This window comes from Pristiophorus japonicus, chromosome 5 (genome assembly GCF_044704955.1).
Source record: "Pristiophorus japonicus isolate sPriJap1 chromosome 5, sPriJap1.hap1, whole genome shotgun sequence".
NCBI classification, from domain to species: Eukaryota; Metazoa; Chordata; class Chondrichthyes; family Pristiophoridae; genus Pristiophorus; species Pristiophorus japonicus.
Window position 1 is genome coordinate 95895273 of NC_091981.1, and position 24133 is coordinate 95919405.

A 24133-nucleotide genomic window follows, 5' to 3' on the forward strand; every position below is an offset into this window, starting at 1 on the left:
CCGAGTGTAATGTAGCCAAATTTGCTGATGATACAAAGATGGGTGGGAAAACAAATTGTGAGCAGGACACAAAAAATCTGCAAAGGGATATAGACAGGCTAAGTGAGTGGGCAAAAATTTGACAGATGGAGTATAACGTGGAAAAATGTGAGGTTATCCACTTTGGCAGAAATAATAGATAAGCAACTTACAATTTAAATGGAGAAAAATTGCAAACTGCTGCAGTACAGAGAGACCTGGGGGTCCTTCTGCATGAAACACAACAAGTGTTACATGCAGAAGCTACAGCAAGTAATCAGGAAGGCAAATGGAATGTTGGCCTTTATTGCAAAAGGAATAGAGTATAAAAGCAGAGAAGTCCTGCTACAACTGTACAGGGTATTGGTGACGCCACACCTGGAGTACTGCGTAGAGTTTTGGTCTCCGTATTTTAGGAAGGATATTGGAAGCTGTTCAGAGAAGGTTCACTAGGTTGATTCCGGTGATCAGGGGGTTGACTTATGAAGATAGGTTGAGTAGGTTGGGCCTATACACATTGGAGCTCAGAAGAATGAGAGGTGAATGCAGAGAGGATATTTCCACTCATAGGGGAAACTAAAACTCAGGGACATGAGTCAAGAACCTCCACTTTTGTGTTTAGGGCTCAAAAATGGGCGTTATTTCCAGCGTGGGTGATAAAAAAGGGTTTTCAGATCGCTGGCTTCTCACCCATTCTCAAAACACCTAGCTTCAATTTTTGAACATGGGCGTTACCGCGAGTGATATCAAATGGGCGGTAGCGTTACATTTCTTTGACCTTCTGCCGTAAAGTGTGGCCGTCCTGAGCAACGGCATGGCAACGCTCGATTCCTGCGATTCAGCAAGTCAAGGGTGATGATGACATGCGCAGATGTGGAAACAGAGAGAGGGAGCTCAGAGGCACTGAAAGCGTATATGGCTGTGGTGTGTGTTTGTTGTGGGAGGCACGACGGAGATTCACCAGTCCCAAAAAGCCTACTAAGCACAAAGAACATAGTTGACACCGAGTTTTTGTCCAACAAATAAGATATAAGGGATGGAGGAGGCCCTGGAACTGGTAGCCAGGAACACTGGTGGCAGAGGGCTCCCAGTGGTCCCGGAGCTCCGCACTGCACCCCAAGGTGACGCACCCCCCATTGCCAACCACACATGAGAGCCAGCAGCAACATCTTGCTTCTGGCTCAGAGCATGTTCCCACCTCGGGACCATCCTCTCCCGTATCTGTCCAAGCAGCGCTTCGGCCGTCATCCACCCCCCCCCCACCCCCTCACAATGAAGCATCGCCTGAGGAGCTCCTTGGTCAGGTGGCTTGGAGTCAGGAGGAGAAGGGGTAGAGGTGGGGAGGAGAAGCAGAGGGTGAGGAGGGGAAAGGGTTGGTTTGTACAGAAATACTGATGATTTCAGACTAATGTTCGGTTTCAATGTTTTTTATGTAACAAAACCTTGTAGCAATTTGGCTCTGATAGCTGCACCATTGCACGCTGGTGATTCCTTAACATCAAAGGGTATAATCACACTTAACTTCAATCAACTTAAACTTTAACTGTCACCAAGGTGATGCCCGCCATTGATGTATGACCTGCACACCCAGCAGTATGTCAGCATTGTAAATAACACCAACGTTCTTTCAGGCAAAATGATCATTGATGAGCTCCTGATGTAAGGCTCTTGCAGCTATCATGCTACCATGGGCCCTTTCATGCGGTCTACAGGGGGGCTGGGGCATGGCTTCAGTGTCAGCCTGAATGTCTGGCCCGATGTCAGCGTCCATCTGCTCGACCTCCTCTTCCTTTCTCTCTGGTGAGGTGGTCTGTCAGATTCATCAGACAATTCTTGTCCCGTCCTGATAGCCAAGTTGTGTAGCATGGAGCAGACCATCACAAATTGAGCTACCTGCTCAGGGTGGTATTGGAGCTCGCTTCCTGAGTGGTCCAGGCATCTAAAACATTGCTTCAGCACCCCAATGGTTTTCTCCACGATATTGCAAGTTGCTCTGTGGCTCTCGTTGTATCGTCTCTCGGCTTCGGTGTGGGTGTCATGCGGGGGTGGGGGGGTGGGGGCATTCGCCAGGTGGTGAGGCCATATCCTTTGTCACCAAGCACCCAGCATTGACCTTGTGGCTCATTGTTATACAAGTCAGATACAGTGCTCTCACACAGGATGTGAGCATCATGGATGCTGAACGGAAATTGAGCATTCACTGCCAGTATAATTTGCTGGTGGTCGACAACCAGTTGGACATTCAGGGAGTGGAATCCCTTGCAGTTCCTGAAAACCTCAGCATCCTGAAAAGTTGCCCGCATCGCGATGTGCGTACAGTCGATTGCTCCCTGCACCTTGGGGAAGTTTGCAATTCTGGAGAATCCTAGAACCCTCTAACTTTGTGCCTCTCTGGTCATAGGGAAGCTGATCAAGTCCCTCCTGCATGCGTACAGGGCTTCAGTGACCTGTCTAATGCAGCAATATGTGGCATGTTGAGAAAGTCCGCAAATGTCGCCAGCTGTGGCCTGAAAAGAACCCGAGGCGTAGAACGACAGTGCCACAGTGACTTTGACCTCGACAGACAGTGTAGTACTGATGGTGCTGGCAGGCTGCAGATCTGCCCTTATCAGCTGGCATACCTCAGTGATAATCTCTTTGTGGAAGCGCAGTCTCTGAAGGCAGGTGGTGTCAGGCAAGTCGAGGTAAGAATGCTTCCCCTTGTACTTTCGGGGGGTGTAACATCTGGTCCTCCTCATCTGCCTGTCACTTCTTACATTGGGCACATAATGCAGTGGGGAGTTCCTTCGGCGATGTAGAGTCTGCTGCATGTATTTGGTCACCAAGAGAGGGTGAGAAAGGATAGGCCCCATTGCAGTAACTCTCTGTTTTCCACCGATTGCTCACAAACAATGAATGTCCCGACGAAGACACCTCTTCAATTCCAATCGGTCACAGTATGGTCAAGATGTTTTTACAGATGTTCACATCAACTCCAACGTTCTGCAGAGTACATCTGAACTCCGCCAAGGTTGAAGCACAGCAGCCTTTTAAAGGACGCGACATGTGATCTAGAACATGGCGTCCATAATGCTGTGATTCGTTCTGGTTAGTTCCACTTTTTATGGGCGGTTTTTTGGGCGAGCGATATTGTGGGTGCTATGTGTGTGAGGTGGTGAAATTGACAATGGGTGATCTCAATGGCCACTAGTTTGGGTAAATATGCTCTTTATGACAAAGAACAGTGGGCGGGCGTTAATATTGAATCTCGGCGTTAATTCCATGCGGAAAGTAACGCTGAGCGATATTATGGCCGTTGAATCTGCCCATTCTGCTGATTCCGGCCAAAAAAACTGGCGGGCGGTAATATTTTTTCTCACCGTCAAGCACATGGGGAAAGTAACGCTCGCCGATAAGTTTCTGAAAAATGCCCGCCAGTTTTCATTTTGTGCCAAAATGGGCGCTATATGGGCGCTATACGTCATTTAAGCGGTAAAATGGGTGTTAAGAGGGTGTTAAGCATGCAAAAAAAAGTGAAGGTTCTCGCCCATGGTCTTAGAATAAGGGGCCGCTCAGTTCAAACTGAGATGAGAAGAAATTTCTTCTCTCAGAGAGTTGAAAATCTATGGAATTCTCTACCCCAGAGAGCTGTGGAGGCTGGGTCATTGAATATATTTAAGGCTGAAATAGACAGATTTTTGAGCGATAAGGGAGTAAAGGGTTATGGGGAGCGGGCAGGGCAGTGGAGCTGAGTCCATGACCAGATCAGCCATGATCTTATTGAATGGTGGAGCAGGCTCGAGGGGCCAATGGCCTACTCCTGCTCCTATTTCTTATGTTCCTAAACTTCGCAAAACTTCATATTTTTCTGCTTTTATTTTACAGTTGCATCCTACCTCTAGAGTCTAATTTTCATATTGAAAGATTGGAAAAATAGTGGCATTTTACTGAATGTCGCATGGAATCCCTGCATATAATATACTCAGAAAAAATCTCCCAGTATATCTGTTGCGAAATAGGGTGATTTTAACCTTACTCACTGAGTAGAAACCTGGCAGGTGGACAGTTAAAATCGCCCTGGCTCTTCCGAAAGCCGCAATAATCGCAACATCTGCAATTTTAACCTGCTCTCCTGAGCAGGCAGGAAGAGCACAGGCCGGGAGCCAACAGGGTCCTTTTTTACACACGCATGTTATGGCCCAATGTATTTTAATTCAGGCTGAACAGGGAATACATCTGGAGTTAAAATCGGGGCCAATCATCTATCTAAAAAATGTTGTGTGACAAGAGATGTGCAATTCTGTGTTGCTGAATCATCACTCTACTAAATATATAGTTAGGAGCCTTTCTGAAATTTTCATAGAAAATAATTTCCAGTGTCAAATATCAGAGCTTATTATTTAAACTCAAAACAAATGTTGAAGAACATTTCAAGACAGTTTTTAATATTAAGGTTCTCCCAAAGTTTATGTGCTCGTGGCTTTCGGCACCTTAGCACCGATAGTTAAGGCTGGTATTGAAAAAAAAACGTCCTCCTCGCTTGCGCCCACTTCCGGCGTGGCCCGCACTGTTCACCATCTTGGTACAGACGATAGCACGGGTGGGGTATGTGTTCACCGGCAGTGTGCAGAGTCAGTAGATCGTGATGTCAGTCAGCGTGTAATTGATTTGACGCACGACCTGTCATTTTGGATGTCGCCGCTCCACTCAATGCCCTCTCCTAAACACGCGTAGCTGAATGTGCGTTCAGCTGCATAAGGGACCCCCCCACCAGCGCTATTTAAAGGAATACATTCAACTTACAGGTAAGTTGATTATTTCTCTGGTATTGGCTCTTGCAGAGTTTGTATGAAAACTGGATTGCTGGAAGCCTTTTATAAAGTTGTTAAAGTATGCAGAGAGCACAGCTTGGTGTTGAGAAGACGGCTGCTTCTAGAAAGTCTCTGAGTACACCACTTGCTGCCAGTCATGGTGGCTCTAATTGCAGTCCACCTCACACTGTATCATGATAGGGAAATGGAAAAGAGGCAGCAAAGAAGACAAGCTGCTCGCAGTGGTAGGAGGGACGGAAGGGATCTTAACAGGAGCTCTTAACCACCTAGGATCTTCAGGTAGCTCTTTGCGTACCTGCACCTAAGCCAGGAGCAGTGTGTTCGCCGGCTCCGCTTCACCAAGCAAGTGGTCACAGAAGTCTGCTACCTCTTGGAACTAGACTTGCAGTCTCAGAGCAGTGTGATGACAGCACTGTCAGTGGTCCTCAAGGTGACTATGGCCTTGAATTTATTCGCCAGCGAATATTTCCAGGCTGAAACAGGCGACATAGCAAACATCTCACAGTTTTCATCATTCGCTGCATCTGGGAGGTGACAGAGGCTCTACTCCAGGAGAAGGGACATCATTGTCATCTTTCTGAACAGGGAGAAGCAGGAGGAGCATGGCTGTGGCATTACCAGATATTGGGCTTCCACATAGTGCAGGGTGCCATCGACTGCACACATGTTGCTTTGCAGTTGCAGCATATCAATGCTGGGATGTACCGTAATCGCAAACAGTACCACTCACTTAATGTGTAGTTGGTGTGCGACCACGCCCAGCACATCATGATGGTGAATGCCTGGTATCCTGGCAGCAATCAAGAGACATTCATCCTGCGCCAGTCTGCTGTAGCAGCAATCTTCCAGCCACCACGTCGAACCTGAGCGTAGCTGCTAGATGACAAGAGCTATCCAATCTACACCTGGCTGATGACTCCCCTCCACAAACCCACACTCGTAGCCAGCATTCATATAATGAGAGGCATGCTGCCACAAGGAACCTCATTGAGCAGACCATCAGTGTGCTCAAGCAACTCTTCTGCTGCCTTGACTGCTCAGGAGTACTCGTCGGTGCGGGTATCCCAATTCGTTGTGGTCTTCTGCATTCTCCACAACATGGCCATCATGAGGGCAAAGCCCCTACCACTAAAGATTCCACGACCACCTGAGGAGCTTGAGGAGGAAGGGAAGAGGCATCCTGCGAATTCCCGTTCGTCTGGGCTGTCCATGAGCGCATCTTCATGTTCCAGTTCCGCTGAATGAAACCCAGATCCCGGTTGCTCAACATTTTCCCACCTTACCATCTCTCTGTCATAGAACATTACAGTGTCCTCTTGGCCACAATGTTGAAATGAAATACACCACAAAGCATATTGGGACCAATGACATAGGTAGAAAGAGGGTCGAGGCAGAATTTGGGGAGCTAAATTAAAGGGTAGGACCTCAAAGATACTAATCTCCGGGTTACTACCAGTGTAACATGCTAATGAGTACAAGAAAAGAAGGATAGCGAGGATGAACATGTGGCTGGAGAGTTCATGTAGGAGGCAGGGCTTTAAATTCTTGAGGCATTGGAACCGCTTCTGGGGGAGATGGGACCTGTACAAACTGGATGGGTTGCACCTCAACAGCACCGGGACCAATATCGTCATAGGGAGAGTTTAAACTAGCTTGGCAGGGGGATGGGAACCTGAAAACAAATTCAATAGGAAAGGAAGTAAAGCTTAAATTGGAAAGCAAGAATGCAGAAAGTGAATCTGTAAGACAGAGAAAACACAGGTGAGTAACTAGTAATCAAGGAGATCTTCCTGTGCTGAATGGTATATACTTTAATGCAAGGAGTATAGCGAATAAGGCGGATGGGCTGAGAGCACAGGTAGACACTTGGGAGTATGACATTATAGCCATTGCAGAGACATGGCTGAAAGAGGGGCAGGTTTGGCAGATCAATATTCTGGTTACAGGATTTTTAGACAAGACAGGGATGGGGATAAAAAAAAGGGGGGCCGTCGCAGTATTGATTAAAGAAACTATTACAGCTGTGAGGAGGGATGATATGTTAGAGGGATCATCCAATGAGGTCATATGGGTCGAACTGAAAAATAAAAAAGGAGCGATCACACTGTTGGGCATGTATTATAGACCCCCAAACAGTGGGAGGGTGATAGAAGAGCAAAAATACAGGCAAATTTCTGTGAGTCCAAAAACCATAGGACTGTAATAGTAGGGGATTTCAACTATCCTAATATTTATTTTGATAAATATAGTGTGAAAGGTATAGAGGGTGCGGAATTCTTAAAATGCAGTCAAGAGAACTTTTTTAGTCAGTATGTAAGAAGCCCAACACGAGAGGGGGCGGTTTTGAGGAATGAAGCTGGGCAGGTGGAAGGGGTATCACTGGGAGAGTACTTGGGTACCAGTGACCATAATTCAAGCAGATTCAAGGCAGTTATGGCAAGGACAAGGATAGACCAGGAATAAAAATCCTAAATTGGGGAAAAGCTAACTTTGCTAAGTTGAGAAGTGATTTGGCCACAGTGGACTGGAAACAGTTACTTGTAGGTAAATCAGTGTCGGAACAGTGGGAGGCATTCAAGGAGGAGATCTGGAACGCTCAGGCCAAAGATGTGCCCTAAAAGAAAAAGGGTGGGAATAACAATTCTAGAGCCCCCTGGAAGTCTAGGGATTTACAGGGGAGGATAAAGAAAAAAAGGGAAGCTTATGTCAAATACCGACAGCTAAATACTGTATCATCATCATAGGCAGTCCCTCGAATCGAGGATGACTTGCTTCCACGTCAAGACGTTCATAGGCGTTTCAATGGAGGACCTAAAATTCCAGGTCCCGAACTAAATCTTGAAGGGTAGAAGATGCCTGTACATGGATTTTCTTTTAACGTGTGGTGGCCGTTGCACACTAGCCGCCACACAGGCTTGACAGAGTTAGGTCTTCATCCAGTAGCAAGGATTAACCAAGATGACAGGAGACCAGCTCTGCTGCATGGACCTAGTGCGCACACATATCACAGTGTGGGCCGGCCCGTGCTGCCCCTGGGTCCTCGCCTTTCCTGGGCCCCGAACTCGCACCACTCCTGGGCCCCGATCATGTCCCTTTATAATCTCTCGCTGCTCCTTTGCCCCGACCTCGCCGCTCCTGCTGTACCTGTATAATCTCTGTATAATACTGTATAATCCCTGGAGGAATATAGAAAGTTTAGGGGTAAAATTAAAAAGGATATTAGGAATGCTGAGAGCATGAAAAATTCTTGGCAAGTAAAATCAAAGAAAACCCAAAAATGTTCTATAAATATATTAAGAGCAAGAGGATAACTAAAGAAAGGGTAGGGCCTAATAGAGACCATGAGGGTAATCTCTGTGTAGATGCAGAAGATGTGGGTATGCTTCTTAATGAATATTTTGTGCCTGTTTTCACAAAGGAAAGGGGCAATGCAGATACTGCTATCGAGGAAGAGCGTGAAATTCTGGATGAAATAAACATAGTGAGAGAAGAGGTATTAAAGGGGCTTTGAAAGTGGGTAGTCCCCAGGCCCGGATGAAATGCATCCCAGGCTGTTGAGCGAAGTAAAAGAGAAAAGAGGCCTTGAGCATCATTTTCCAGTCCTCTTTGAATTCAGGCGTGGTGCTGGAGGACTGGAGGACTGCTAATGTGGTACCCTTGTTTAAGAAGGGAGAAAGGGATAGGTCAAATAATTACAGGCCTGTCAGCCTAACCTCAGTGTGGGAAAATTATTAGAAAAAATCCTGAAGGACAGAATAAACCTACGTTTAGAAAGGCAAGGATTAATTAGGGACAGTCAGCATGGATTTGTTAAGAGAAGATTGTGTTTGACTGACGTGATTGAATTTTTCGAGGAGGTAACCAGGAGGGTCGATGAGGGTAGTGCATATGATGTAGTGTATATGGACTTTAGCAAACATAGAAACATAGAAACATAGAAACATAGAAAATAGGTGCAGGAGTAGGTCATTTGGCCCTTCGAGCCTGCACCGCCATTCGATAAGATCATGGCTGATCATTCCTTCAGTACCCCTTTCCTGCTTTCTCTCCATACCCCTTGATCTCCTTAACTGTAAGAGCCATATCTAACTCCCTCTTGAATATATCCAGTATAGGCAGAAACCCTCACCACATTTAAAAGGTGCTTGGATGGGCATTTGAAGTGTTACGAACTGAGAGCTGGCAAGTGGGATTCGATTGGATAACCTCTTGTTGGCTGGCACAGATAAGATGGTAAGTACTACAGGGAATCGAATACTGCCAGAGTGATCTCCTGGACTAGTTTCGATCACCTGGATGGGTCGGAGCAGAATTTCCCAGATTTTTTCCCCCAATTGGCCTGTGTTTTTATCTGTTTTTTTTTTTGCCTCTCCCAGGAGATCGCATGGCTCCAGTTGGGGTAGAGTGTAAAATGTTGCGATGTATGGGGTGTCATAGTTGTGTGCGGCGGACTGGTTGGGCCAGATGCTCTTTACCTTTCCACCTTTGTTCACTGTTCATAGGTTTATATGTAACTTTCAGGGCTGCTGACCGAGGGCTTTGTGGCTCTTTGTCGACCGGCGTTGACACGATGGGCTGAAATGGCCTCCTTCTGCACTATAGATTTCTATATTTCTATTTCTATGTTCTATGTTTGACAGTGACAACAACCTCTCTGGCAGGCCTGCCAATGCACCAAGCATTTCTGTGTGTATTCCCATGACCTCTCTTTTGTGGGCCACCCCATCGAAGTCCCTATCTGAGTCCTCTGCAGCAGAACGCATATGCGACCTCACCCATGGGGGAGCTGGCACCTGCTCAATCCTTGCCCCCTGGCCTGGCTACAGCCACTCATGCCCGATGACTCATCACCTGCAGATCCCACCTCTAATCTACCCTCTAAATTACATGCAATGCCATTTTCTGAGATTGTGCTTGTGAGTGATAGTGTCTGTTCTTCTCTATCATTCTCCTCCTCTTATTCTTCTTGCATAGGCTGGGCTAGTTGAAGTTCATGGGTATCTGAAAGAAGAAAGGCACAAGGGTAGGTTTGTGGATAGGGGAGGAGTGGAAAGCAAGATGTGCATGGTTACACCATCAGTAGTTTGTAAGTGAAAAGAGATTGTGGGATGAGAGAGAAGTGGGATGTGAGAAGGAGGATTACGTATGAGCATACTGTCATCATCAATGCTTTCAGCCTCATTGATTGCCACGGCCTCATTGACAGCCCCTTCTATGATATCCAGCACTGTCTCCTCCATCTGGGTAATGCTCTTCAGCAGTGCCTGCCCCCTGACTGTTAGCTGCAGGTTTGGGTGATATGCCTGTCATGGTTGAATAGCTGGCATTACGTGAGGCTTGCAACAGTGGTAAGTGTGTGAAGGTGAGGTGAAGCTATGATTGTGAGGTATGAGTCGTGATTGATTGAGGTTGTTGGTAGGTGAATGATGGGAATGAGGTGCATTGAACAGTATGTGAGGCTAGTGGTGCAGTTGGTGGAGTATGGCATTAGAAGATGCATTCACTAACCTTGACCATCGTGTGACGTCATTACACTTCTTTCGGCATTGGATCCAGGTCCTGGGGGAAAGACTGATGGCACTGACCATTTCAGCAATCTGCTCCCACTGCCTTCTTACAGTCAGTCTGCAGGTAAAGGACCTGACTCCTCCTTTCAATGCCCTGCAGACTCAAGAGTCAGTGATTATCTTTATTATCACTACTGAATATTCTGATCATATATATGTGGGGCTGGCCCAAGAAAAGCCACCTGGACTCTAAAGAATATAAAATGTTAGAGTTTAAAAAAAATGGGATAATAAACTTCCTGATGACAAAGTCGGTAAATACAGGATGAAATCATACAGACCAGAAGACTCCTGGTTCAATTGTCAGTGCTGAGTTAGTTTGAACTCAGCTAGTTAGTGAGTCACAATTGGCCTCAGCAAGCTTGGGAAAGGGAGGGAAATAAATCAGTCAGTTTCTGTCCTGACCATTGTCAAGTGACTCCTGTTGAAAGTGAGTCTGTGCATGTCTCAAATGAGGATATGATGGGATTTTTTTGTATCCTCCCCAGTTATTGCCACTTCCTGGGGCTGCAGCCTCCAGTGCTACATCGGAGAACTGTTTTCCCTTACTCTGACCTGTTGAGCCATAGGTACCTTCCCCTTTCCTTTGCCACACTAAAAATGAGTTGCTTCTTTCAGAAAGCACCTTCCCTTTAAGAAGTGCAGGCTACCATTAAATAGAGATCGCATTTTGCACGAAATCGGGCCTCCTGCTGAGCGCTAAGCCAACCAGTAGTGTATTCAGCAATGGGCTCAGCGCTTCAATCATGTTAGTTAGCAGGCAGCACAGATCTGGCATTCTGCCTGCATTACTTTCAATGGGAACATGCAGCTCGCGCATCTCTATCTCCGCGCCTGTTTTCAGGTCTTAGAAAATTTAGCCCCCAGTGATTTTATATAGCGAGTAGCTGAGGTGTGTAGATCAGGAAGTTCCCGAGGAGACCTATCAGCACCTTGGGATGTACCTTATCAGGGAGTCACTTCAAGAAAACTAGCAAACAAATAAAAATTTTACTTCTCAAAGTTTTTTTTATGAGGCCACATATCCAGTAGTTGTTTTATTGCATCATTGAGTAAAGCTACTTCTTTGATGAAGTAACAGAGAGGATTTATGAAGGTAGTGAAGTAGAGGTTGTATATATGGGCTATCAATAGGCATTTGATAAAGTATCTCATAACAGACTTATTCAGAAAATAGAAGCTCATGGTATTAATGAGACAGTGGTAACTTGGGTCCGTAATTGGTTGGTTAGGAGGCAGAAAGTAATGGTGAACGGATATATTTTTGACTGGAGAGAAATATGCAGAGGTGTCTCCCAGGGATATGTATTACAATTTTGAAGTTTACAAACAATACAAAACTTGACAACATAATAAATAGTGAGCATGATTGTAGCAGATTTATGGAGGACATGTACAGATTGGTGAAATGGGCAAACATATGTCAGATGCAATTTAATGCAGTTAAGTGTGAAGTGATGCAGTTTAGAAGAAACAACATGGAGAGGTAGTACAATCTAAATGGTACTATTTTGAGGTGGGTGTAAGAGGGACCTGGGGTTACATATTCACAAATCTTTGAAGATGGCAGGACAAGTTGATAAGGTGGTTAAGAAAGTGAATGGGATACTCGGCTTTGTAAATAGAGGCATTAAATACAAAGACAAGAAAGTAATCTAAACCTTTCAACAACTCTGATTAGGTCTCAGCTGCTGGGCACCACACTTTAGGAAGGATGTCACGACTCTGGAAAGGGTTTGCCTGAAGGTTTACCTGGATGATACCAGGGATGATGGACTTCAGCTTTGTATCAAGATTGGAGAAGCTGACATTGTTTTCCTTAGATCAAAGAAGGTTAAGTGGAGAACTAATAGAGGTATTCAAAATTATGAAGGGTTTTGACAGAGCAAGTAGGGAAAAACTATTTTCTCTGGCAAATGGGTCAGTAACCAGAGGTCATAGATTTAAAATAATTGAAAAAAGAACTAGAGGGCAAATGAAGAGAAATGTCTTCACACAGATGGTTGTTAAGATCTGGAATGCACTACCTGAAAAGGTGGTAGAATCAGAATCCATAGGAGTTTTTAAAAGGCAATTGGATATGCACTTGAAGAAGACTACTTTGCAGGGTTATGGGGAAAAGCTGGGGTGTAGGACTAAATTTCACTGCCCTTTCAAAGAGCCAGCACAAGTTTGATGGGCCTAATGACCTCCTACTGTTCTGTACAATTCTATGATTCTAGCTGCAGGAATCTTGGGCTGCCACAAATACTTCATCAAAGTTGACAATTCAAACCCTTTCCCCCCACACAAATGCAAACTGTTGCACTCTTCAATAAAACATACAAGTGGTTGGCCCACTGCCTGACTCTATTACAACCATTGTAATATTGTTTCTATTAATTTCTTTATCTTTCCCTGGTTTACTATGTCTGAGACATTTTCAAGCATTTTGTGCATCTATTAAGTCTTGCATCTAAGTACACATCTATTACGTTGCAAATTTCCAAGGAAATATATAAAAATGATAGGCTCAGAAGTGGCTCAACTAAACACTTAACAATCAAATATCCAATTCACTAAATGTGAATGAATCAAAAGTAACAACAAAAATACTAGTGAAGGACCAGTAACCAACTTGGGGGAGAGAGAGGGAATCAGAGCAAAGACAGAGAGGGAATCGGAGGGGGAGAGAGAAGCAATCGGAGATGGAGAGAGACGGAGTCAGAGGATGGAGCGGGATGGGGGTGGGGGGGTTGGAGGGGAAGGGATAGGGAATCAGAGGGGGGAGAGGGAGGAAATCAGAGGAGGGAGAGAGGGAATCAGAGGGAGGAGAGCGGAGGGGAGAGAGAGGGAATCAGAGGAGGGAGAGAGGGGGGATTGGAGGGGAAGAGAGAGGGATTCAGAGAGGGAGAGGGAGGAGATCAGAGTAGAGAGAGAAGGAATCATAGGGAGGAGATCGGAGGGGAGGGAGAGTGAATCAATGGGGGGGGGAGAGAGAGAGGGAATCAGAGGGGGAGAGTAAGAGAGGTCAGAAACTTGGGCAGGGGGAGAAGGTTAGAAAATTCTTGGCGATGGAAAAGGTCAGAAACTCTGGGGGTGAGAGGAAGGTTATTAACTTGTTAGGGGGTTGGCAAGAACTTATTTGGGGGATGGGAGAAGGTCTTCACCTGAAAGGGTGAGCCCCACCTGTACTGTGTGAGCTCTATTCTGTCTGAGCCTGACAGTCAGATTGGCTCGAATTACATTTTGCAAACTAATTGATTACTTAGGCAGGCAGTATCTAATTACACATTCCAAAGAAACTGCTGGGTGTGTCCTGTCCTCCGAAGGGACCAATCAGAAATCAAGTCTTGTCCTCCAAGGTAATTAATCAGAAATCTGGTGTTGGAAATAAACGCGAGCTTAAAGAAATGGTAGTGGAGGTTGGTGTCAGTTTTGTAAAGCTCATCAAAGACGAAGACTGTAAGGAACTAAACTCAATGGATAAAACCTAACTGTAAAATTAAGACATCTAGTTATTAATTTTTGAAATACTTGCTTAATTTTTTGAGTAATCCAAGAAAATTGAAGTTTTAAAATAAGTTATTTATTTTTAACAAGTAGAAAATTGTCAGCAGCACACACACGATTTTATGATATGCATAGTCAGCAGGTGAGGTCTGCCATTGGTGGTGTGAGCTCAGAAGATTATCACCTAAGTAATTTGAGACTTAGAAGAAGAAGATTAGGTTACCTAGAAGTATATTATTAGAGACTCAGCTCCCAGTACAGAGGTTTTATGGGTGCCAATAACAATGAAGATTTTTACCTACATGATAAGCATTAAAAAAAACTGTCATTTTTGAGCTGAGTTTTTTCAGATCTCTCTTATTTCATACAGAATGACCAACACTTAATGCTGGCAATGATATTTTCAGAATTACGTCATATTTTTGGAGAGAATTTGTAAGTTATTTTGTCCTGTCTTTGATCTGTGCGACTATGCATAATTCTTTAGTCAAGACACAGTTAGGATTCATTTGTAGAAGTACAGTTTGGAATTTCTGAACCTCCTAATTAATTACCATTAATAGAGTAGATTATCCACAGGAGAACAGGAGTGTAAAAAGATGGTTAAAAATAAAGTAAGAGGAACTGCTCTTTAAAATGAATTAAACTGTTTGTGACAGCAATGCACACCGTGTCCGTCAATGGGAATTGGGGGAAAACTTTTCACTGTCTGGAGTCATACCTAGCACAAAGGAAGATGGTTGTGGTTGTTGGAGGCCAATCATCTCAGCCCCAGAACATCGCTGCAGGAGTTCCTCAGGAAAATATCCTAGGCCCAAGCACCTTCAGTTGCTTCATCAGTGACCCTCCCTCAATTATAAGGTCAGAAGTAGGGACATTCGCTGATGATTGCACAGTGTTCAGTTCCATCCACAACTCCTCAGATATTGAAGCAGTCTGTGCCACCATACACCAAGACCTGGACGACATTCAGGCTTGGGCTGATAAGTGGCAGGTAAAATTCACCACCACACAAGTGCCAGGCAATGACCATCTCCAACAAGAGCGAGTGTAACCACCTCCCCTTAACATTCAACAGCATTACCATCATCAGATCCCCCACCATCAACATCCTGGGCTCATCATTAATCATAAAGTTAACTGGACGAGCCACATAAATATTGTGTGCTACAAGAGAAGTTCAGAGGCTGGGTATTCTGTGGCGAGTGACTCATCTCCTGACTCCTCAAAGCTTTTCCACCATCTACAAGGCACAAGTCAGGAGTGTGATGGAATGCCCTCCACTTGCCTGGATGAGTGCAGCTCTAACAACACTCAAGAAGCTCAACACCATCCAGACAAAGCAGTCGGCTTGATTGGCACCCAAACTACCACCTTAGACGCTGGAGTCATACCTAGCACAAAGGAAGATGGTTCTTTAAGTGTCCTGGCTTGTCCAGGTTTTGATCTGCCGGGCAGTGACGGATAATTGCTCACTCTCAAATGCTTCCATAACCATGGCTAGATCTGCGGGCTGCGCCATTTTCACCCCCGTGGTGGGCAATGGCAGCCTACTGAGAGGATCGGCGCAGTTTTCTGTGCCTGGCCTGTGGCGGATGGTGTAGTTGTATGCGGACAACGTGAGCGCCCATCTCTGAATGTGGCCCGATTTATCCCTTTACTCTCGGAAAGTAGGGCTATAAGTGGCTTATGGTCAGTTTCCAATTCGAATTTTAGCCCAAACAGGTATTGATGCATTTTCTTTACCCCATAGTCACACGCTAACTCTTCTTTTTCAATCATGCTGTAGGCTCTCTCAGCCTTAGACAGACTCCTGGATGCATAAGCAACCGGTTGCAGTTTCCCAAAATCATTAGCTTGTTGCAATACACACCCGATGCCATATGACGACGCATCACATGCTAGTACCAAGCGCTTACATGGATCATACAACACAAGCAATTTATTTGAGCATAACAATTTTCTCGCTTTTACAAAGGCATTTTCTTGGCTTTTGCCCCAAACCCATTCGCCTCCCTTTCGTAGTAAGACATGCAATGGTTCTAGCAGTGTGCTGAGACCCGGTAAGAAGTTACCAAAGTAGTTCAAGAGTCCCAGAAACTACCGCAGCTCCGTCACGTTCTTTGGCGTCGGTGCATTCTCGATTGCCTCCGTCTTCGTGTTGGTGGGCCTGATGCTGTCCGCCGCAATCCTCCTTCCCAAGAACTCCACTTCAGGCACCAGGAAAATGCACTTCGACCATTTTAACCTGAACCCCACGCGGTTGAGTCGACTAAGAACCTCCTCCAGGTTCTGCAGGTGCTCGACTGTGTTCCGACCTGTGACCAAGATGTCGTCCTGAAAGACCACGGTGTGTGGGACCGACTTCAGTGAACTTTCCATGTTTCTCTGGAATATTACCGCCGCTGATCAGATTCCAAACAAGCATCTGTTATAAACAAAAAGACCTTTGTGCGTATTGATGCAGGTGAGGGCCTTCGATGATTCCTCCAGTTCCTGCGTCATGTAGGCTGAAGTCAGATCCAGTTTCTTGATGTCTTTCCTCCCGCCAGCATTGCAAAGAGGTCGTCGGCCTTTAGTAGTGGGTATTGGTCCTGCAGGGAGAAATTATTGATAATTACTTTGTAAACGCCACAGATTCTGATGGTGCCGTCTCGCTTGAGGACTGGGACAATAGGACTGGCCCACTCGCTGAACTTGATCGGTGAAATGATGCCCTCTCTTTGCAGCCGGTCTAGCTCGTTCTCTACCCTTTCTCTCATCATGTATGGTACTGCTCTTGCCTTGTGATGGATGGGTCGCGCCCCCGGAATTAGGTGGATCTGCACTTTTGCTCCTCGGAATTTCCCGATACCTGGTTTGAACAGCAAAGGAAATTTGTTTAAGACTTGGGCACACGAAGTGTCGTCAGCGGACGATAGCACTCGGACATCATCCCAGTTCCAGCGTATCTTTCCCAGCCAGCTCCTGCCGAGCAGTGTGGGACCATCGCCCAGTACCACCCAGAGAGGTAGCTTGTGCACCACCTCCATCGTAGGAGACCTTTATGGTAGCACGGCCAATTACAGGAATCAGTTCTTTTGTGTAAGTTCTTAGTTTCATGCGAACTGGAGTTAAGGCCTTGTTGCACCACAACCTTTCGAAAGTCTTTTTGCCCACGATTGACTGGCTTGCACTGGTGTTCAGCTCCATTAACACTGGGAGTCCATTTAGTTCAACATTCAGCATTATCTGGAGACAATTCGTGTTGAATGTGTGCACCCCATGTACCTCTGCCTCCTCGATCCGATGCTCTGGTTCATCGTGATCCTCCGTGGATCTGTCCTCCTCTGCAACATGGTGGTTTGCAGGTTTAACAGGCTTTGCAGCTCGCCTGCACATTCGTTGCAAGTGTCCCATTGTTCCACAGCCCTTGCAAACATACTTTTTGAATCGGCATGAATGGAAATGATGATCACCCCCGCAGCGCCAACAAGGTGTTAATGACCTTGCATTCATTACCCTTGATGGTGGACTCTGAGTCATCTGCGGGTGTGCAGTTGCAGGTATGTGTGACCTGCCCTGTACGTTATGATTCGAAAACAACATCGCTTTGTTCACAGTACTTGTAGCAGCACTTGTGTGCTGAGAGATTTGCTTCGTATTGTCACTGGTGGCAATGAACGCCTGGGCTATTGCTATGGCCTTACTCAAGGTTGGGGCCATACAGTCAAAAGTTTGCGAAGTATGGTTTCGTGGCCAATGCCAAGTACGAAAACATCTCTGAGCATGTGCTCCAAATATCCTTCAAATTCGCAATGTCCTGCAAGGCGTCTTAGCTTGGCGACATAACTCGCCACTTCCTGGCCTTCAGACCTTTTGTAGGTGTAGAACCGGTACCTCACCATCAGAACACTTTCCTTCAGGGTCAAATGCTCTCGGACCAGTGTGCACATGTTGTCGTACGATTTCTCCATGGATTTCGCTGGTGTGAGCAGATTCTTCATGAGGCCATACGTTGGTGCCCCACAGACGGTGAAGAGGATCGCCCTTCGTTTGGCAGCGCTCTCTTCCCCATCTAACTCATTGGCCACGAAGTATTGGTCGAGTTGCTCCACAAATCATCTCCCTCCGAAAATTTCTCCAGGATGCCCACTGTTCTCTGCATCTTTGGGTTCGCTATCTGTATCTCATTGACAGTTGTTGTGTTTGGAGAAAGAGTCAGACTGAACACTGTGAGCTCAAAGTAAAGTGTGACCTTCGTCTTTTATTGCAGGTCTCCAGGGTGCCTCTCCAACTTGTGAAGCCTCCTTAAATACCTGTGCTCCCAAGGGATTATGGGATCTCTTGGGACTCCAGGAGAAGAGCCCTCTGGCGGCTGTACAGAGTAAATACAAGTCCACATATATAACAAGGATGGATTGTTCTTTTTTGGCTGGCTTGATGGGCCAGATGGTCTCCTTCTGTGCCATAAACTTCTATGATTCTAAGTGATACCATGCGGATTGTGCATGATGAACGCCCCTCCCAATTGAGTCCTAAAATTGCAATTTTCGTTATGTGCATCATATGGCCCTAATTTGCATATTAAAAGGGTCTAGCACCTGACTCAGACAGGCACTCCAGCTGCCTAGTAGTAGTTAACCCCATCAGAAGGTAGCGTCAGCAAAACTGCTGGTGGGAATGGAGTTTTAAGTCATACCTTGTCATTTTTGGTGTGCTACCACTGTGTTTTCATCAGGCAAGAGGCTTCAAAATTTCCACCAATGACTGGAAAGTCAGAAATGCTGCAAATCGGATCTATTGAACTCTGGATTGGTTTGGAAGGTAGAAAACATAACCCTGCTATTCAAGAAAGAAAAGAGAGAGAAAACAAGGAACTATAGGCCATTATAGGTCTGACATTAATAGTAAGTAAAATGCTAGACTCTATTATTAAGGGCGTGGTAACAGGGCACTTAGAAAATCATAATATGATTGGAGAGTTAACATGGATTTATGAAAGGGAAATTGTGATTGACAAATCTGTTAGAGTTTTTTGAGGTTATATCTAGCAGGATAGATAAAGGGGAACCAGTGGATGTAATGCATTTGGATTTTCAAAAAGCATTCAATAAAGTACCATACGAGGTTATTACACAAAATTCAGTCTCATGGGATTGGGGGCAATATATTAGCATGGATTGAGGATTGGTTAACAGAAAGAAAACAGTTAATGAATCATTTTCCGGTTGGCAGGCTATAACTAGTTGGTATCACAAGGATCAATGCTTGGGCCTCAGCTATTTACAATCTATATCAATGACTTAGATGAGGGAGTCGAGTGTAATATATACAAGTTTGCTGCTGAGGGTTAGGTTGCAAATTGAGCTGTGAAGAGGATGCAAAGAGGCTACAAAGGTATGTAGACAGGCTAAGTGAGTGGGCAAGAACATGGCAGATGGAATATAGGGCCCAATTTTGGACAACCCATTTTTTTGGCGTACTTACCCTTTATGTGCTGTTTTTGTGCACTGGAAATGGCACCGTAAAAAAATGGCCCCATCTTGGCTGTTCTGAAGAGTCTGGTGTGCCCTGGTGTGGTGCAGATTAAACAATGGGGGGGCGGAGCTACAGCCCTGCGCCGAAATCAGTGCTGGCAGCGTCGCACATGCGTATTTATTTGCAATGTTTGGTGCTTGGATGCAGGTTCTTACTTACCTGCGCCGATTTCTTAATTGCCCATTCAGTTTAAGGTCGGATTTGACGCAGTACTTTTATTTGTTACTTTAATTATTTACTTCACTTTTTTATTTTTTATTGAATTGTTATTACTGCTTGTGTTTTGTTTGGTGCTTGGTGGTGCTTTAAATGTAGTTACTTGCACCAATTCCTTAACTGTAAGTAAGATTATTCTGTGCGGACAAAAGTGAACATATATGCTACCCGAAGTTAGTTTCGTACAACTTTTTTCTGGCCAAATTGGCATAAATGGTGTAAGTGGCTGGGAACGCCCCCTTTTGAAAAAAAAAATGACCGAACAAAAAATCTCACTAACACACTTACACTGGCGTAAATTAAATGGCCATATTTGCAACTAAAAAGATACACCAGAAAAATTAAGTTACACCAAAAAAAACGGTGCAACTCATGGGGAACTTTGGACCCATAATGTGGAGAAGTGTGAAGTTTTCCATATTGGTCAGAAAAATAGAAAAGCAGAATATTTTTTTAGTGGGAAAAGACTGGGAAATGTTGGTATTCAGAGGGACCTGGGTTCCTTGTACACAAATCACAGAACGCTAACATGCAGGTACAGCAAGCAATTAGGAGAGTAGTGGTATGTTTATTATGTAGAGATTGGAGTAAAAGAGCAAAGAAACATAGAAACATAGAAAATAGGTGCAGGAGCAGGCCATTCGGCCCTTCGAGCCTGCACCGCCATTCAATATGATCATGGCTGATCATGCAACCTCAGTACCCCACCTCTGCCTTCTCTCCATATCCCCTGATCCCTTTAGCCGTAAGGGCCACATCTAACTCCCTTTTGAATATATCCAACGAACTGGACTCAACAACTTTCTGTGGCAGAGAATTCCACAGGTTCACCACTCTCTGGGTGAAAAAGTTTCTTCTCATCTCGGTCCTTTATGGCTTACCCCTTATCTTTAGACTGTGACCCCCAATTCTGGACGTTCCCAACATCGGGAACATTCTTCCTGCATCTAACCTGTCCAGTCCCATCAGAATTTTATAAAATTCTATGAGATCCCCTCTCATTCTTCTAAATTCCAGTGAGTATAAGCCTAGCCGATCCAGTCTTTCCTCATATGTCAGTGGTGCCATCCCAAGAATAAGTCTGGTGAACCTTCGCTGCACTCCCTCAATAGCAAGCACGTCCTTCCTCAGATTAGGAGACCAAAACGTTACACAATACTCAAGGTGTGGTCTCAACAAGGCCCTGTACAACTGCAGCAACACCTCCCTGCTCCTATATTCAAATCCCCTAGCTATGAAGGCCAGCATGCCATTTGCTTTCTTTACTGCCTGCTGTACTTGTATGCCTACCTTCAATGACTGATGTACCATGACACCCAGGTCTCATTGCACTTCTCCTTTTCCTAATCTGTCACCATTCAGATAATAATCTGCCTTCCTGTCTTTGCCATCAAAGTAGATAACCTCATATTTATCCACATTATACTGCATCTGCCATGCATTTGCCCATTCACCTAACCTGTCCAAGTCCCCCTGCAGCCTCTTAGCATCCTCCTCATAGCTCGCAATGCCACCCAGCTTAGTGTCATCTGCAAACTTGAAGATATTACATTCAATTCCTTTGTCTAAATCATCAATGTATATTGTAAATAGCTGAGGTCCCAGCACTGAGCCCTGCGGCACCTCACTAGTCAGTGCCTGCCATTCTGAAAAGGACCCGTTTATTCCCGCTCTTTGCTTCTTGTCTGCCAACCAGTTATCTATCCACGTCAATACATTATCCCCAATCCCATGTGCTTGAATTTTGCACACTAATCTCTTGTGTGGGACCTTGTCAAAAGCCTTTTGAAAGTCCAAATACACCACATCTACTGGTTCTCTCTTATCCACTCTACTAGTTACATCCTCAAAAAACTCAAGAAGGTTTGTCAAGCATGATTTCACTTTCATAGATCTATGCATACTTGGACCGATCCTGTCACTGCATTCCAAATGCGCTGCTATTACATCTTTAAAAATTGATTCCAGCATTTTCCCCACTACCGATGTCAGGCTAACTGATCTATAATTCCCTGTTTTCTCTCTCGTTCCTTTTTTAAAAAGTGGGTTTATGTTAGCTATCCTCCAATCCATAGGAACTGAACCAGAGTCCATGGAATGTTGGAAAATGACCATCAATGTATCCACTATTTCTAGGGCCACTTCCTTAAGTACTCTGGGAAGAAGTCTTAGTACCATTATATTGGGCCTTGAAGAGACCACACCTGGAGTATTGTGTATAGTTTTGGTCTCCTTACCTAAGGAAGGATATACTTGCCTTCGAAGGAGTGCAACAATTGTTCACTAGACTCATTCCTGTGATGAAGGGATAGTCCTGTGAGGAGCGATTGTGTACACTAGGCTCATATTTCATAGAGTTTAGAAGAATGAGAGGTGATCTGATTGAAACACATGAAATTCTTAAAGGGCTTGACATGGTGCAGCAACTGTTCAGTAATTGAGTATATTCAAGACAGAGATCGATAGATTTTTGGATAGTAGTGGTATCAAGCGATTAGTGCGGGAAGGTGGAGTTGAGGTCGAAGATCAGCCATGATCTTACTAAATGGCGGAGTAGGCTCGAAGAGCCGAATCACCTTATGTTCTTATGTATTCAATTTTCCAAATCTGCACTCCTGTTGAGCAAGACAGCACTGGGTGCCAAATCTCTAAAAATATACTCTTTAGATATTAAGGGGCCGGAATTGCCCCTTTCCGAAAGGCCTATTAGTGCCTCCGAGAGGTGCTAACGGGGTAATAAGGACTTTTCGCCCGGGGGCAGGCGGCGGAAATGACCTGCCAGGAATTACCCCCAGGATGGCTGCAGTGAAAACGGCTTTGTGCCGCAACCTGTAGTTTTCGCCCTGGGTGGTGGTGCACACGGCGATAACATCATTGGCGTGCGCGCTGACCACTTATCGCCCCGCTCCGACCCCTTTGTGCCCCGCAGGGTTGGCGTGACGCAATGTCACTGACAGCTTTGCGGTTTGCAAAGCTCTTATGGCTGGAGCGCCCTGCCTGCCCTTAAGCAGGAGGGCCTTGCTCCACGGCCGCCATCTTTTTTTTTGTCGCCCGACTTTGCAGTCGGCCCGACAATGACGGCCGCTGGTTTGGCCGGGCCGCCAACATAAAGCCTGGCCAAACCTCCCTGGTGGCCCAGTAGGTGCCAGGAAAGCAGCTTCAAAGTTCACAGCGATCCTCCCCTTTAAAAGATGGGGAGGGACGTTGTGACACGTCAGCAGTGCCGTGCCTCCGCTCCTCACCCTGTTGTTGCCCTGCAGAGGTGAATTACCCCTCCGGTACCGCCATGCAGATTTTTTTGATTCAAAGACCCCAATTCCGGGACATCTAGCTTCCCCACTCATCATGCGCTAAATTTTCATTTAATTCAAATTGTGCGCCCCAAAAGGGGCACAGGGCAATTTCGCCCCCTAAAAGTCATGGACATTGCAGAAAGTAAATTTTACTGATTTGAATTATTTTTTTCCAGATATTGGCCAATGTCATCATTTTTATCTGTGGAAATCTGGCAGGAGCCTATCACAAGCATCTGATGGAACTGGCTCTGCAGCAGACATATCAAGACACATGCAACTGCATTAAGTCACGTATCAAGCTAGAATTTGAAAAGCGACAACAGGTAAATATTTATATTCCATGTATGCATTTTGCACCATAATACCATTTTTATATCTAGAAATTTGACGTTGGTTTGGCGATAACATATACAATCTACTCAAACTGATTCTGATTAGTTTATTGTAGCACTAAAGCCCGTTGTGTCAGCCTAGCTCGTTTGATAGTTTTGACTCTGAGTTGGAAGGTTGCGTGCTCAAGCCTACTAGAGACATGAGCATAATACCTCGGTTGATATTCATTGCAGGACTGAGGAATTGTTGGATTGTTAGAGATCTTGTTTCTTGGATGATACACTAACTAAGGCCCTGCCCACAATTTCTCAATATGCATTGCAGGCAAAGTTTCTTTCTGGAAGTACGTAGTTTTAAAATTTGATCTTTGTTGCAGAGATATTTGGTAAAGAAGGAAAGATGCAAAAAAGAAAAAAAACTGATGTTTTAAATATTTCCTAGCCTTTGCAATTAAAAGCCACATTCTGAAGAGATGTTCACTAAAGAGCTGCACCTCAATATTACATGCAGAGATTTGTTCCTATAACCATGATCCTTATTTATCCTACATGCAGTAGTAAGGAGAATGCTATGAAGTTCTGCTTTGCCATTGTTATGTGAACAGTGTCATGCATCATGTGAAAGGATGACATTGAAGTGAGAAGAAAAAGATGTTTTATAACCCTGCAGGATTTCTCCAGCCTTGCCACACACAACTCTCCTGATGTGCCCCCTGCCCACGATGTCCATCACCCGTTCTTCAAGTGGGGACAGCATATGGATGAATCGTGGTCCTCCTCCTGTGGCCACCTGCTCCCTGTTATTGTGTGTGAGCTTGTGCTGAAAGAAAGAAGGAAATGTCAGTGTTAGAGTAGCGAGAAATTTTGAGGATGTGTATGCC

General features: G+C 45.2%; 1 protein-coding gene across 1 annotated transcript in view; it reads left to right on the forward strand.

Moving 5' to 3' along the window:
- The window catches only part of adcy2b (adenylate cyclase 2b (brain)), a 796633-nt gene that overhangs the window by 291289 nt on the left and 481211 nt on the right, over window positions 1-24133 (forward strand). The window contains exon 4 of the mRNA XM_070879907.1: window positions 23094-23243. Coding sequence (XP_070736008.1) covers window positions 23094-23243 — 150 coding nt within the window. The remainder of the gene's footprint in view (window positions 1-23093; window positions 23244-24133) is intronic.